The sequence below is a fragment of the Platichthys flesus genome, chromosome 13, assembly GCF_949316205.1.
Source record: "Platichthys flesus chromosome 13, fPlaFle2.1, whole genome shotgun sequence".
NCBI classification, from domain to species: Eukaryota; Metazoa; Chordata; class Actinopteri; order Pleuronectiformes; family Pleuronectidae; genus Platichthys; species Platichthys flesus.
In genome coordinates, this window is record NC_084957.1 from 15887595 (window position 1) to 15904248 (window position 16654).

General features: G+C 41.6%; 2 protein-coding genes across 2 annotated transcripts in view; both read right to left on the reverse strand.

The window, feature by feature from the left end:
- Window positions 1–8448, reverse strand: part of mgat4a (alpha-1,3-mannosyl-glycoprotein 4-beta-N-acetylglucosaminyltransferase A) — a 28169-nt gene extending 19721 nt beyond the window's left edge. The window contains exon 1 of the mRNA XM_062402079.1: window positions 7651–8448. Within this exon, the coding sequence (XP_062258063.1) occupies window positions 7651–7744 (94 nt within the window). The 5' untranslated portion in view covers window positions 7745–8448. The remainder of the gene's footprint in view (window positions 1–7650) is intronic.
- Window positions 8449–10507: 2059 nt separating this feature from the next.
- On the reverse strand, window positions 10508–16350 carry creg2 (cellular repressor of E1A-stimulated genes 2). The gene is made up of 4 exons (XM_062401956.1): window positions 15867–16350; window positions 12848–13017; window positions 12317–12430; window positions 10508–11742 (listed from the first exon to the last, which is right to left on the reverse strand). Exons 1-4 carry the CDS (start codon window positions 16296–16298, stop codon window positions 11601–11603), a joined length of 858 nt encoding a protein of 285 aa, XP_062257940.1. The 5' UTR covers window positions 16299–16350; the 3' UTR covers window positions 10508–11600.
- Between the last annotated feature and the right edge of the window lie 304 nt (window positions 16351–16654).

The following is a 16654-nucleotide window of genomic DNA, read 5'->3' on the forward strand; positions in this document are numbered from 1 at the left end:
CTGTATGAGTTCCTAAAAAAGGTGCATCATCATTAGACCTTATCTAGTGGACAGATTTCCTCTTTCGAGACCTAGAAAGAAGATGCACATGCATGCAAAACATGTCCATATTATGTTTTATGCATGTATGATGCCCTCAAGCAGTGCACCTGCTACATTCATGGTTCTACACTGCAGCTGCTGTGTGCAACACAACGCATTTAACCAGGATGTTATCTCTTAAGTAGGACAGATGGTGCAACACATGAACTTGACATTAATAGGACAAAACCCAGAAATGGATATAGTACATTTGTGTTTTGGCAGTGGTGGTGGGGGATTCAAAACTTCACATACGACATTAGGTCCATCAGTCACGTTAAAATTAACACTGCAAGTTACCGAGGTCAAAAACACTGTGCTGTTTCACTCCATATCCACTGGACAAAAGAGATCAATCGCGTTCACAAAAGTTAAACATTTCTGGTTCAACGGTAGGCATAACCACTTGTGAAAACAAAGAAAGCATAACACACGTAAATAAAAAAATATCACTGCACACACAAACTTAGTGGTAGTATTGATTTTTCGTTTTTTTCCAGAAAGAGCAGAGCAAGTCAATCTAAGAGTAGGCTAGTGATACTCCCTGAAGAGTTTTCTGTAGTTTGCAAAAAGAGAAAATATACACCTTTATCCTAGTCTGTCTTTTTTTCTCTTTGCATCACCCCCCCAACCTTTCTCTTCACCTTTAAAATGGTTGCAGTTTAACTGTAACAAAATCATCCAGACTTACCCTTTTTGCACCTTTGCACCCTTCGCAGGTTTCCAACCAGGTTTCTTAATTTGGGTTCAACCCTATTGGTGCATTGTCTTTCTCCTGTCTTCCACCCATTATTTTTCCTATACTGTGGCTGTAAGTCCTGAAAAGCTCCTGCAGCAAGCTGGGCCCATGCCTTCAGCAATCAGCTGAAGGCAGGGCCCTACTCTGCTTACTTCCACTCTGCCTCCACTTGGCTAATGAAAGGCTTTGATCAGAACTATCACTCTTTGTTTGGAATTCTCCAAACAAAGACGCTCTGGGTCCATCTCACTCTTTCTTCTCCCGTCTTTGCCACCCACCTCTCCTCTCATTCCCATTTATCTCAGCTCACCCCAACCGGTCAAGGCAGATGTCCACTAGGGCTGCTCGATTATGGAAAAAATCATAATCACGATTATTTTGGACAATATCAAAATCACGATTATTCAAACGATTATTAATATGTGCCCTTATTCTGAATTCTATGTTTTATTTTGTAATCACTTCCGGTTCTGGTAAACACCGATGAGGGCTGCTTGTCTTATTCCTCCGTGAAACCAGGATATCAGTGCCCGGTTATTCAAACCCTTAATGATGGCAACCCTAACACTCTATGACCGACAAGGAGCAATGCAGGTCTGGTCTGACCGGTCTGTACAGTCAGGCGGGAGCGCGCTTGAGAATAGCGGTGCGCGACGCGGCCGCTTCACAGTGTGATGCTGCCCTCCCTGCTTTTCCACTCGCGCTGTTTTTTCCACCGCCGGTCACCACACACACAACTCGACTCCTTCACCTTACTGCTGCTTGAGAGTGAGTGCCAGTCAGCTGTGCCGCTGAATGCTTTGGGGGAAGGACTGAATTGCACATGCGCGTCTCTTTCGGAAAAAATTCAAATAATCGTTTCAACTTGATTATAGCGGTTTGGAGAGCGTTCGACCCCATAATCGTGATCACGATTAAATTTTGAATAATCAAGCAGCCCTAATGTCCACCCAGACAGAGTCTTGTTCTGTTTCCTTCAAGATAATCCACAGACGTGAGGGTTTATAAACACAGAAACTTCTGAGAAAGCTTTGTTGGAAACTGTTTGGAAAGAGGCAGGTGCTTTGAAAAAATACATGTCAGGTGTTTGGATGAAGCTGACAAGGTTCTGTCTGTCAAGGTCGCTGATGCCAGTTGTGAGAGTAGTAAAAAAAAAACATATGTTCATCGATGAAAGTCTTCAATACCATTCTTTGCTCTTCTTTTGAAGTACAAGTACTCTCTGCTTCTGATATAGCTGATGCCATTGCAGCCCCTATGCTATACTCTTTAGGAGTCGCCATTGTTGCCAAATAATCACGTCCTGCTGTTGGTACGCCTAAGGCACATCCATAACTGATAGTTATTCCTCCTTCATAAGACGCTGATTGTTCCAAACCCATATGGTTGGGCCACAAGTGAATAGACAGGAGCCTAGCAAGATGGATTCTCACTTGTGAAACATCCAGCTGCCCAATAAGGTTACTTGGCACTGGTTTCAGTTTAAAATTAATTATTCAATCTGCCTTTAAATTAAATTCTAAACCCCACAAATCTACATTGCCCAAAAGATTCACATAATGCAAAACATCATCTCCCCATATCAGCAAGGGTTTGTGTCAACTGCCAAAGAATTCACAAATTCCTGTCAATAATATCTGGCCCTGAATTTGTAAACTGTGACAATGCTTATAAGTATTCATGTCCACTTTCGCAGAGACAAACTAATGGGTACAGAGATGTCCCAGTATATTCAGGGAGCGTATGCCACACATTAATCAACAGGGAACCATTAGAGACAAAGAATCACCATCTCTCCTCCCTGATACTGAGGAGGAATTGTGAGCTGTCTGGGAATTTTGTCCAGAAGTTAAGAGGCAACAATTGCATTTGAGTGAATAGATGACTGAATGGATCGATGAATGAATGATTGAATGAATGAATGAATAAATGGTGCCATGGGATTAAGGAAGTGTACAGAAGCACGAGGAAGGGAACTATGATGATTGTTAACTCGTTAACAGATGAGGACGCCTGTTCGGCACAGCAAGGGCTCTCTGGGATAAAGGGGTGTGTGTGTGTGTGTGTGTGTGTGTCAGCACTCTTTTCTCTCAAATCATACAGCCTACCTCGGACTCTTCTCAGCCTCGGTTCTACAGATTTGGCCTTTCTACTCACTTCTTCTTTCCAAACCACTTAGGATTTGTCTGGCAGACTGCCCTACCTCGCAGTACACACAACCTAAATGAATGTGCGATCACACAAACACACAGAATGTCCGAGCTACATTCTTACAAATAAACTGAAATGTGTGGCCTACCAGCATCTGTCTGTCTTCCTATTTATCCCCTTCACTGAAATCACTTTTGCTATTTTTGGTCCTTTGTGTTGGAAATTATGTCATCATGGAAGAAAACCACAGCCTTAAAACCAGCGGAAGGGAGATGCATGGGTTCAAGGAAGGCAATGAGGAAGCCACATTTGCAAAAGGGAAGATTTTCGCTCTGTAACTGTAAACTCTTACCCCTCTTCCACAAGTGCAAGCCAGTGCTTGATCTAGAACCAGTTTTTTTTATTTCAACAGCCGTAGAACTGCCTTGCTTCCACAAAAAACTGGTTTGACTCTGGCACCAACAATTCACTGGTCTAGAACAAGGAACCACTTATGCTGAGCACTGGGTACTGGATTGTTAACCAACAAGACCAACCAGGCAAATTGTTACGGCTTTGTCCTGAATAGTCTGCAAAGAAGATTGAAGTTTTTCAAGTATCAGTGCCAAAGCAAAGCAGCAATTGGCCTGTGGAGGTGACAATATTTGCAAAGGCAGCAGAAACACTTGAAAAAGACGATGTCGTTCCCTATTGTGTGATTGAAGTCAGTGCTAGTGTTGCTGGGAATTCAGAGACATACAGAATTGAATCGCATAACATCTTTGGAGTCTTTTAAATGTGTGGCACCAGATATGTGTATTCTTTTTGTTTTCTCTTTTCTGTTTTGCATCCATCTCATGTTTTAAATGTGTGTGTGTAATGTAACAATCAGTTCCTATTGTGAACCACATGCACTTCTTTCCACTTACCCTAATATCACTATTATCATAAATAGAAAACAGAACTTCATCAAGAAGCAATACTCAGTTTTGGCTAAGTATATTGATAATATGTTCCAAAAATATTGCTACATCAATATTTTGTCCTATTCTAAACTAAAGCCCCAGCTTTATTATTGATATTTTGTTAGCATTGTTGGGTCTACTTGATTCACAACGAGGGAGATACCAGAGAGAAGCCTCATGCTTGGGGATAGGGCAGACTCTGACAGCGAAGTACACACTCTGGAGAGTCATTCAACATTAAGTGTTTAGACAGCTGACTGGCACAGCTCTCATTCACAGCAGTCAAGTGACTGGGGACAACACAGACTATCGAAAGCAATGACTTTAAAAAAAATAAAAATTACTTTGCTCAGGATTACCTCTCTACCCCATGAAAACATAAAAGCAATGGTGTCCTAACAGAGTCATGATCTTAAAGGGATAGTTAACCCTAAAGCGAGTTCTCTCTGATCTCGCAATATTCGCAACTTGTCGCTTATGTTGTCATCTGCCCCTTGAACTGAGGATAACAGTGGATATTTAGGCTAAAAAAATCATATAAATTACACCCTTTTGAGTTTGATTTGAATGTCTGGGGATTATGGACACTCGGATGACGCCACAGAAGCAGTATGGAGGCATTTTATATATTTTTACATTTGAAGAAGTGGTCCCAGTTACTTCAATTGTATTGAATTTGGCTGCACGATCTTTAACGCTGGAACTCCAAAAGCGTTTTGTGGACTCAAATGCTTCACCCAGCCTCCATCGGCAGTAGATAATGGGGAATTAAAATTTTGGGGTAAACTTTTCCTTTAATGCAAATGAATATCCTCTGTACAACTACTCAAACTTGAATTAAATGTTTCCTTATCCTAGAAGTCTCAATGCCGGAGGCCAAGTAAACACCAAACACCCACACTAGGCAGCATCAACAGGAGAAGCCATCTACAACTGCAGGGAGAAACTTTAGAGGATGTAAAAGAGCCTCATATGTTATAAAAAATAAGAAAAGTGCATAAAAACATCTCAAGTTAGGACAAGAAACATCATAAGCCAGAGGCATGGAGCCAGAGAGCTGGTGCAGTAAACGCTGAATTATATGAATAAAACTTGTAATGTTTTGATGCATTTAAAGCCCCACAGATGAAGGTAATACAACAATTAGAGTTTTATGGTCACTTAGAATAATGCATGAAAATACATGCTGAGGATTAAACTGACACTGTAATAAATATTCAGCTGAAGGGAAATTTAAGAAAAATCCTTTGGAAGCATTTGCAACAAAAAATGAAAGGAGACAGAACAGATTTTAGTTCAGTATTATCTCACTGTATCTCTTTTGTGTCCCCCCCTTACCCCATCAAGGATAACAAAAACAAAATAACACAGTCCAGTGTAATTAATGCAGCCCAGAGGTTGTGGCATCAGTCAATACTCCAGCTTTATATAAAACGAGGAGAGCTCTTTGTTAACGCTCACACCTGGTTTGCCCCAAGAAAATAAATATTTGTCACATTCTGTGAACTGAAGTCAACCTTCAATTGAACAAATAGTATTTCGGTTTTCAATAATATGTTGCCCAATGCACTGCAGCTTAATAAAACAAACTATACCCTAACCCTAAATATACACTCAATAAACAGATTAAAGAATATGTAAGATACAAAGCAGCATTATAGAGCAATGCTGAAAATAAGAGTAACAAATTAAGAAGCATAGTGACCATTATTTCCACACAAAATCCATTCATCAAAGAAACTTGTTGCATAACAGTAACGAGAAGGGCACTACTCCACCAAGGCTAATGCTATATCTGTTAGAGAGAATTAAAACAAATCCTAGGCCCGCTCCTTTATTAAATCCACTCCAAAAGTTACGCATAGAAAAGTGTTTGAGTAGTTCTCGTGTAATCCTGCCTTCAGACAAACAGTAATGTGAACATAACCTCCTTGGGGTTATTCACGAGCAAATACAAAAAATATTGCAACACTATCACAACACAAAAAATGTGTGGTAAACACAAGAAATAGACAAATACCACCTGTCAATTTGTTCAAAATTATTGAATTTGGGAGATATTTGGGAATACTAGAGAACTCTGCCTGCAAGCAAAATAAATGTGTTTTGCATATATTTGAGTTTCCTCATGTAACAATGATTTGTTTAGCTCTTCCTGCCACTTTTGCCAGCAGCTTTGCTTTCAAATAGCCACCTTGGTGATACTTCATAGGCCTTTTTAGACATTGAGCCTTTCAGAATTGTCACATATCAAAGCAGGAACAGCATCAGTGTAAATAATAACATTAATGATGGCTGAATTCGATTTTTGTCAAGGTTTCAAGGTTCTGGTTTTGTGTGTGACGGCCCACTGTCACACAAAGAAGCCATCTCTAACTGTGATGGCTTCACCTGTGGTTTTCCTGTTATGACATGTCAAAATGTGTGTTCTGTAAATATGGTTAATAGATTATCCTTTAATGTTCAAGTCAAAAGGAAAAAATGCATTTACAGTTTGATATACTGTCAAAGGCAATCACACTCTTACATGTTTTTCCCTATTTCACATTTGAGTGCCTCAAAAGTTGTACATTGTAACATGTACTAAATCGACTGTGAAGTGCAAATAAATGTATGCTTGTTTCCAGCTTATAGAAAACTACTAGCTAATAAAATGCTGTGGAGATCCCTTTTCTGACTACAGATGTAACAGATTGTATCAACGGGTTCACAGTCAGAGCAGAGGGCATTTTCTCTTGACCTTTGCTTATCACACAGTGGACAAGCCTATGTTTGCCTCTTGCTCTAGTTGTGGCACTCAGCGGACCCTATATAGAGGAACACACTTCACGAATTGATAAACTCAAAAATAAGTAACGACATGAAAAAGCCAGAGCTTGGGGTAAAATGTTAAATAAAACGATATGATATGCATTTTTTTATAAAACTAATTATTTATGTGATCTATTTGGGTCTAGTTATTTTAGCTGTAATGTGGTTAATATTATGACTGTATTTTTATTTTCATTTTAAGGTTGCAAAGTCGTGTTTTTTCACTTGAATTTGTTTATTCATTTGATTTGGGCAGTGCTCCTTGTTCTGCTGTCCCTACCCAGTTTTACAAGGCAACCTGAAATCAAATACAATTACTTATCTTATGTAATCACAACTGTATATTAATAATCTATCCGTGTGCATTGTACATAACATCTAAAGTGTCTGTATAAGGACAAACACCCGATACAAACAAGCAGTTACCCCACATCAAAATAGTTTACTTTTCTTTTTTATATATTCCTCTCACTCAAGTATTGCTGATGCCTTTTTGACTCTTGCTGCTGTAATACTGCAAATGTCCCCATTGTGGGACTAACAAAGGATTATCTCTAAATGTATTTATTGTTTGGTTGATCTTTTTGATACATTTCTTCTCCACTCTCTTTGTACTTTAATTCCATATCATAAAGGAGGATCAACCCCCAATGATTTTCGAGCACAAATGAAAGGTAGCAAATAAAGATCAGCGAAGCCAAATATTACAACATGTAATCCCTTGCAGCACTACTATGTGAGGAATGCAACATTAGCCAACACAACCCGGATGGGTGATCGGTGAACAACAGGCAACACCTGCTGTCCTGCGACATGCTGCTGATGTGTTGGACCCACGTCAAGCTTCATATGTGTTAACCAGACCTTCATCTAACCCCACATCTTTGTGTATGTTTGTGTTTGCGTGTATGTCCCTCCACGTACCTTTGCCATTCTGCCACGCTGTGTACCAGGACAGGCTGAGGAAAGACGTGAAGAAAATAATCGCAGTGGCCACAGTTCCATTTCTGAGCCTCATCTCATTTCAGCGATGCCTCTCCTTGGCTGAGTGTCGGGGACCCCCGGAGCTGCCGTCGCCTCCCTCCCTCCAACCTCTCAGCGCCCTGAGGATGTTGTCACGGCCGTGGGCTCGGACATATGGGGGCGTCAAACGGGTTTTGAATTAAAAAAAAAATAAAAGCTCCAGGCAGCAGGAGTGGGAGCACGGAGGGAAGAGGGGAGGTGCTCGGCTGTACCCTGGTAGTCGGTGCGTCTGCTCCGGTCGTTGTCCGGAGGGCAGTGGCGGGCTCCTCCCGTGCCGTCCTCCAGTGATCAGTCACGAGTCAACCGCTTTCCGTGACAACTCGGCTCGCATGGTGGGTTGAGGCAGAACAAGCTAGCTGCCCACATAACCCATCGTGGGTCCGTTTTTTCTCACAGCCTGTCGTTAGCTACAAGTTCCGCGGAGGAAGCATTTCGAGTGTGTGACGGCTGATCCTCCGGGATAGGCTGTTCCAGCTCTGACGGCGTCCCACTGGCTACGCCTCAAACCACGCACAAGACTCAGCAACGACTGGCAACAGATGGATACAAATAAATAAAAGCAGTGTGTTTGCTAACTAGCTCAACCTCGTTGTTCTCCTCCACATATACTCGCTAACTCCCATCGGCCATGCTAGGGGCTCGACCCGCCGACTGACTGCGCCACAGCCCGTGTGAGCTAGGTAGCTGCGGAGCTAGCGTGAAGTTGAAAACGCCGGGGTCCGTCCCTCAACCTGCCCGTTACCAAAACAAAAGCAGCCGTGGGGAGGAAGCGGGGAGTGTCGTCGCTGGTCTCCGAATGATGGTTCTACATTTCGAGCTCTTCCGCTTCAGTCGACACGCGTCCCAACACGACTTAGTACCAAGAAACTGGGTTGAAACATTTACGTTTTCACTATATTCACTGAATAGCGGCTTCACCTTCCAGTAGCTGTGAGCATGGTTTCCGGTAAGAACTTTCAAAATAAAAGTTACATCTGGATTAACTGCACAGAACCAGGATCCAAAACTGCAAATGTGGTTTAAATAATTTAACTCGTGTCTATATCTGTCAGACATTTGAACCAGTGAGGTACAATATCAGCTACAACAGGAATCGCTACAAGAATATAGAGGAGCACGCAAGAAAAGTATGGATCGTCAGCCAAAACCTGGATTTAAACTGTATATATTTGCACATATCGTGCAATATCGTGTCATATATATGGCATAAATATATATATATATAAATATATACACTACCAGTCAAAAGTTTGGACACACCTTCCCATTCAATGGGCTTTCTTTGTTTTTCTTTCTATCTACTTTGCAGATTAATATTAAGACATCAAAACTATGAAGGAACACATGGAAGTATGTGGTAAACAAACCAGAATATGTATTATATTATAGATTTTGCAAAGTAGCCCCCTTTTGCTTTGATGACAGCTTTGCACACTCTTGGCCTTCTTTCAATCAGCTTCATGAGGTAGTCAGCTTGAATGGTTTTCAATTAACAGGTTTGCCTTGTGAAGAGTTCATTTGTGGAATTCCTTGCCTTTTAATGGCTTTGAGACCATCAGTTCTGCAAAGAAGTTGAAGAACAACAAGAGGAAGAGACTTGCTTGGGCCAAGAAACACAAGGAACGGAAATTAAACCAGTGGAAACCTATACTTTGGTTTGATGAGTCAAAATTTGAGTTTTTTGGTTCCAACCGCCATGTCTTTGTAAGACTAAAGGTAAGCGGATGGTCTCTACATCAGTCCTGATCAAAATCTTAAGACCAAAATCTTAAGAATCTTAAGACCAGTGGTCTTTTGATCAGCTGATGAACAGCCTACTTCAGTTAAATTGTTGTTTTCAATAAAAATGCCTGCTCACAACTTTTGGGCTCTTGTTCCCATTACTTCTTTTTGCATTTTGAAACTCTTAGAACCCTCCTCAGATTCAACAGTGCAAAATGCAAATTCATGCAATTTTTGAACTGGTCTTAAGATTTTGATCAGGAGTGTATGTCCCACCGTGAAGCATGGAGGAGGAGGTGTGATGGTCTGGGGGTGCTTTGGGGAGAGGCTGTGGTCTAGTGGCAGAAACTTGGACTATGGGCAGAGAAGGTCTCTGGTTCGACTCCACGGAGAGACAACAAAAGACGAACCTGGATTGATCTGTCTAAAAATCCAAGATTCTCCCTACCCTGTCTAGTTCCCCTGAGCAAGGCACCTTACTCCCCCAACATCTGCTCCCCGAGCACCGTACATGGTCGCTCACTGCTCTGTGTGTCCTGCACCAGATGGGTCAAAAGCAGAGGTTAAATTTCCCTACCTGCATGAGTGTGCCTTTGCATGTCTGTGCATGTGTTTGGGACTAATAAATCCCATCTTAATCTTAATCTTAATCTTTGCCTGTGATACTGTTGGTGATTTATTCAAAATTCAAGGCATACTTAACCAGCATGCCTACCACAGCATTCTGCAGCGACATGCCGTCCCATCTGGTTTGCGCTTAGTGGAACCACTAATTGTATTTTAACAGGACACTGACCCCAAACACACCTCCAGGCTATGGAAGGACTATTTGACCAAGAAGCAGATTGATGGATTGCTGCGTCAGATTACCTGGCCTCCACAACCACCCGACCTTAACCCAAATGAGATGGTCTGGGATGAGTGGGACCGCAGAGCGAAGGCAAAGCAGCCAACAAGTGCTCATTGAATGAGAAGGTGTGTTCAAACTTTTGACTGGTACTGTATATATATATATAGAGAGAGAGAGAGAGACAGATACTGACCTATTGAATTTATTTGTTCTAAGAGAAGGAGGTAAGAGACTTTATTGGTCATGTGCAGGGGAAATAAACTTTTACGGCAGTACATAGTGCAAGCAAGGTGGCGAACACTTGGAAGTATGAATAGTATGAATGGTGAAATGATAGGATAAAAATACAAATATGAATATGTACATAATATACACCTTTCAAAAAGATCGAAAACATTTCTAGAGAAACTTATTTGAGTTGTACAGAATTATTGCACAAGGACGTATATTGTGATTGTGCATTTTATAGAAGACATATTTAAATAAACATATACATGCATATATGTATATATTGATTTTTATCAATACATAGACAGGTGTGGTTTAAAATATATTTTTAAAATGGTATCTATTATATATGGTGTGTTCACCATAAGAGGCGTACATTTGGGATAATACAATTGGAACGTGTTTTATCAAATTGCTTGATCATTTTTTTTCTTTATTTCAAGTAACACAGATAAAACCTGAGGGTAGACTTTTATACCCTGAACTGCTCTTATTTAAAACACACCTGCCAATTTTTTTTTAAATAACTGATAGAATGTTCAGTTTATTACAGAAATTAGATGCCCATCATTATTCCCCAAAGCCAAAGTTAACACATTAAAAGCTGCTTATTTTATCTTATCATTTACCAGCTGAGAAAAACTGGCCATAGTTGAAAGCTGTCTGCTTCTTTTATTCTGCCCTGGAGCTGCAGCCGCTCCTCCTTCAACAAGTAGGAAGCACGTCATCTAGTGGCCTTATCTTCAGCTGCATTCACCTAAATGTTATCTGTATGCACCATCATAAAAAAATAAGTAAATATGCTAAAAAGTTGTGTTGTCACAATTTATTTCTCGGACAGCAAATATAGCTTGATGCAAACCCATACAATAGTAGTCATTCATTGTTTAAAAATAATTTGTTAATGACACAGGCCTGTTCATAGTAGCAGTGATTACTGTGACATTTAAGTTTAATAAGCTCACTGATTTAAAATACAATCACACAGGAACCTGGTGCAGCCAGATGACTGATCTGTTTCTGTAGGCATGATGCAGAGGGAGGGATATTCTCAGAAGGGTGTTGCTTTATAGTAGTCCTCGATTGGAATGAGTTTAACGCCCCCGACCCAGTTCTGCAGCCATACCTGGATCAACTCCAGCTTCATGAAGAACCACTTGTGTTCCACTGGCCACTTTGCCATGTCGGGATGTCTATAATAAAACAAACAGCATTACATGATCACACTGCACAATGCTCATGTATATATAGCTGCTTTTAGTCATGGACCGAACTCCAAACATTTTCCTGAACTTTTTCCAGAGGGGCTTTATGAGAGAACGTTAATGTCCAAGTCAGTTGATCATTTTTCAAAACGTTTCGTCCACCTCCCCTTGTAAATTGCCAGAAAAATGTCCGAGTGAGCCCACATGGCAATACAGCACGAAACCGTCTAGATAATTCAGAGTGAGCAGGTAGATTTGTCGATGACTCAGACAGGCAATGAGACTTTGGGTGATAAGGGCTGACGCCGGTGCAAATGTGATGTAAACAAGAAGACGTGCTTTCCGCAGCGGAAATTTTACATCCACGTCCTGCCTCCTGCTGCTCTACTCAGACGCCACCCCTCGACTAAATGTTGCAGACATTTTCCTGTTGTTGAGAATGTTTCTGACCCGCACAATCTCCTGCTGCGTTCTTCATATGTGAAAGATAAACTCTGGAAAATGCCATGAAAATTAGGACTTTGTCATGTATGCCTGAAAAGGGCTTCTGTTTTTATATTACCTGGAGAACATTGCCTCCTTTGCAACCGCGAGCTCCTCTGGCAGCACATCCACCATCTTGCCTGTCAGTGTGAGTCGAGCACATCTTGGATCCTCTGGGTCATACACCATTTGCCTTTAGGTATAAAAGACTTTACAGTTACCGTTGTAGCAACCCCCACACACATACAGTGTTTTCCAGTAATAATTCAACAAATGACAAGACCAACCAAGGAAAGTGTGAAACTGTCCTGGGGGCCCCACAAGCCTTAGACTAATGCACAATCGTGAGGCTGTGTGTGAAGATGAAAACTATTTTAAGTTAGTGTGTTTTGTGCTCCATTACACATTCCGCAAATCATACGTGTGTTATAATTCCCACACAACAAAGCTTGCTCCAAATTAGTTCAGCAAAGAAAAACTGGACATGCTTCATGTAGTGTTGGAATAGCTACTGACAGGTTAACTAGGGCCCAGCAGTTAATTTGTCCTTCCTCTTATGAAATGAATATTTTCATGAGCTCAATGAAGCACATTAAATGGCGAGGTTTACCTGCAGAAGTTCCCCTCTGCCTCTGAGAAGGTGAGAGAAGCATACGGGTTACTTCTCAGGTCTATCACAGTGTTGTCCATTGGAGTCATGTAGAAGTAGATAACTCCAGAGCTGTTGTCCCCTGGTCCATCGCTGACTGAGAAGATGTTCCCAAATGGGAGACCTTTAATCTGTGCAAAACAAAACAACAGGTTGTTAACAAAAAATTTTTTTTCCGAGCAAAGTCGGCAATGAAGTTGTTGAGAGGATCCCTGTAGTGTTTTTATGTTAATAACTAAACAGAAGCAGGGGAGTATGCAGGGATTCTTTGCTGAAGTCGAATTAGAAATACTATTATGTAAAAACCCATTGCTAAAAGTAAAAGTCCTGCCTTTCAGATTTTATTTCAGCAAAATGCTCTTAATATAGCAAATGTACACAGTACTAATTTTGCACAAAGTCCCAAATCATATTCACAAGATATCAATGTGTGAACACAAGTCATATCATGAGCATACATTTTATAACTTATATTACAGTATCAACCCCAGAGGACCTCTACATGATCGTTATCACCATTGTTATTGCAGTACAGTACAGTACAGAGTACATCATAGTTCTGCAAAGTAATCAATTTCCCTAAACTTCCAGCATGTCTCAAGGACATAAAAAACTGGATGCTCCGCAATTTTCTCTTTTTAAACTCAGATAAAACAGAGGTTATACTACTTGGTCCTAAACACCTTAGAGATTCATTATCTAATGATATAGCGGCGCTAGACGACATTGCCCTTGCTTCCAATGAAACAGTCAGGAACTTGGGAGTGATCTTCAATCCTGATTTGTCCTTTAATTCACACTTCAGACAAATTTCTAGGACGGCCTTTTTCCACTTGCGTAATATCTCAAAAATCAGACATGTCCTTTCGCGAAGAGATGCAAAAAAACTAGTCCATGCGTTTGTTACATCCAGACTGGATTATTGTTATTCCTTATTATCAGGCCCCAGCAGTAAGTCGTTTAAGACTCAGCAGCTTGTCCAAAATGCCGCAGCACATGTCCTGACGAGAACCAGGAAAAGAGAGCACATTTCTCCAGTATTAGCATCGCTACACTGGCTCCCGGTTAAATCTAGAATATATTATTTAAAACTTAAAGACCCTTTAGTACCCTATCAACCCACTAGAGTACTCCGCTCCCAGAATACAGGCTTACTTCTCGTCGCTAAAGTCGCTAAAAGTAGAGTAGGAGCCAGAGCTTTCAGCCATCAAGCCCCTCTCCTGTGGAATAATCTCTCACTTTCCGTTCAGGAAGCAGACAACATCTGTACGTTTAAGAGTTTTTGATAAAGCTAAAGCTTATAGTTAGAGCTGATCCAGGCTTGTCTTAGACTTGCTCTTAGTTATGCTGTTATAGGTCTAGAAGGTAGGGGGACACATGACACAATGACCTTCTCTTTCCAGCTTCTCCTTCCTCTTCTCAAATCAGTATTACATCAAAGTAATTCATATCTCATCAATACATGTTACTGACTTGACCCCTTTCCCGGAGTCCCTTTGTCTTATCACCGCAGATCCAGGGCCGTAGCTGTGGCCACACCATGGATTACGATCTGTGAATCGCGTATCAAAGATCGTAATGGTGGATCCGGTTTGGCGTATTCTGTATTGTGCTGGCTGATTGTAATAATAATGGCAGATCCTTTATCGTATCGATAATGGTGGTGGACCACGACCGAGGTGGCAGCTGATAATGGATTCTAATTGGCGGAAGCAGGGATGACTGTGGACTACGGTGGCATCCGATCTTGATGGTGGATCCTGATCTTGCTGGCTGCTGACCATAGACTATGATTGCAGCAGGACTGCTTGATATGTAGTACACTTGAAATCTATTCCACTTCTGTCCGTACTGGGAGAGGGATCCCTCACATGTGGCTGTCTCTGAGGTTTCTTTGTTCTTTTTACCCTGTTAAAAGGGTTTTTAGTAGTTTTTTTCCTTACTCTTGTTGAGGGTTAAGAACAGAGGATGTCACACCATGTTAAAGCCCTCTGAGACAAATTGGGATTTGTGAATATGGGCCATACAAATACAATTTGATTGATTGATAATGCCTCAGAGGGGGGATTAGGGCTAAGCATTCAGTAGTGACGGTTCAGGTTAGGGCAGGGTTCGGCAACCCGATGAGTGTTTTTTTTTGTGGGTGGGGGTGTTCACTCAGATAGCGGACACACAGGCCCCGGCCCCTTGTCCCCACTCGCTCGCTCAGAAACACCCCTTGAGATTTGAGCTTGTTCATGTGAAGCTGATTTTTATCAGTGTTAACAGTGAAAACACCCAGTTTATCTGGTCACAGCTGCTCAGAGATCAGAGCTGCAGCTAGATCAGATCAGAAGCTGCAGTTGGTTTGTACTGAGCTTCAGTTTCTGTGTCCGCCTCCAGTCTGACCTGCTCTCACTTTTTGTTTTAATATTTCTTCAACTAAAGTATGAGTCACAGGTTGATCACTGAAGAAATGACAACACACTGAAACAGACTTTAGTAATAATTTAATACAAACTGGCCTTTTTTTATGTTTACTCTGTTTAATTTATTAGGCTGCAGCTGTAGCTTTATTTATTTCAGAGGGCTACTTCTTATTTTATACATTTCCCACAAATATGTGGAGGACTTATACAGGCCTGCATATTTCTGTGTCTAATTTATTTCAAAGTAGGCCTATGCCAGTGTATTTTCTTCTCCTCTTCATAAGAGTTTGGTGTTCTCAGTTGTTGTAACATGTAAAAATAGCAATACAATGTCAACAGTTTTCTTTATTGTCGTTCTGTAATTTCATAAATGCAACAAACACATATAATATATATATATAGAGATATATATATAAAACGTTATAAGCCATGTTATCAAATATGTTTGTCGGCTCCAGACACATTTTATTTAGGGCCGACCTCTGGGTTAGGGTAAGAGGTGATAATTGGAGTTATGCCAATTAGTGTCCTCACTAAGAGAAAAGTACGACTGTGTGTGTGTTTGTTTGTACCTTGTCCTGTGTAGAGATGGTGGACACATGTCCCCAGTCACTGTAGTGCGCTATGTATCGGGCGGTCCGGGCGGTCTCCTGGTGCGGTGGCGGCGGAGGAGCCGCACCGGTGGCGGAACTCTTCACCTTCTCCAGCCGGTATGAAAACAGGCGGGAGGACAGCTGCGCCACTTCGTCACCCTCGGACGTCACCAGCTCCCCGGGGCTCTCAACGCTGTCTCCGAGGACTGTGGAGGTCGGGTACGCCTGCTTCCATAGCCCCGCGCCGTCCACCAGCAGCGCCGGGGCCACCTCCTCCGACAGGTCCGCGTCCTCCACCACATCGTTGGAGGAGAAGACCCAGGACACGGCGCTCCTCAGGGTGTAGCTCTGACCCGGACTCAGCGCAGTGGCGAGGAGCGCCAGGAGAAAGTAAGGGGCCATAGTCTTCATAGCATAGAGCTCGGGGGGAATGGCAGCGCGACCCCCGCTCACGCTTATGTTTACAAAACTCACGTGAACGCGCTTGCGCAACACGAGGACATATCAAGACAGAGATGCTGCCTACAGTGACACCTACCGGCCAACCAGGGAAATGCATCATAACGACAACATAGACACAAGGAAGTCAGTTTAAACATTGACAGCACACGTAAAGCATTATAAGTGCAAATATAGATTATACAAAACAGAAATGTGCATGGTAAATTAAATATGATGTATGATGAATATATATATAGAGAGAGAATAACGAAACAAGTAGTGATATTTTTTACTATTTTTTCTTTTATGAAAAAACATGTACAAAG

Excerpts from the sequence above, each read along its gene's own strand:
- creg2 (XM_062401956.1), bottom strand. The coding sequence starts at position 16,298 with ATGAAGACTATGGCCCCTTACTTTCTCCTGGCGCTCCTCGCCACTGCG. Across the intron at positions 13,018-15,866 it reads CCATCTCTACACAGGACAAG|ATTAAAGGTCTCCCATTTGG; the intron begins GTACAAACAAAC and ends TGTTTTGCACAG. Across the intron at positions 12,431-12,847 it reads GCAGAGGGGAACTTCTGCAG|GCAAATGGTGTATGACCCAG; the intron begins GTAAACCTCGCC and ends TTATACCTAAAG.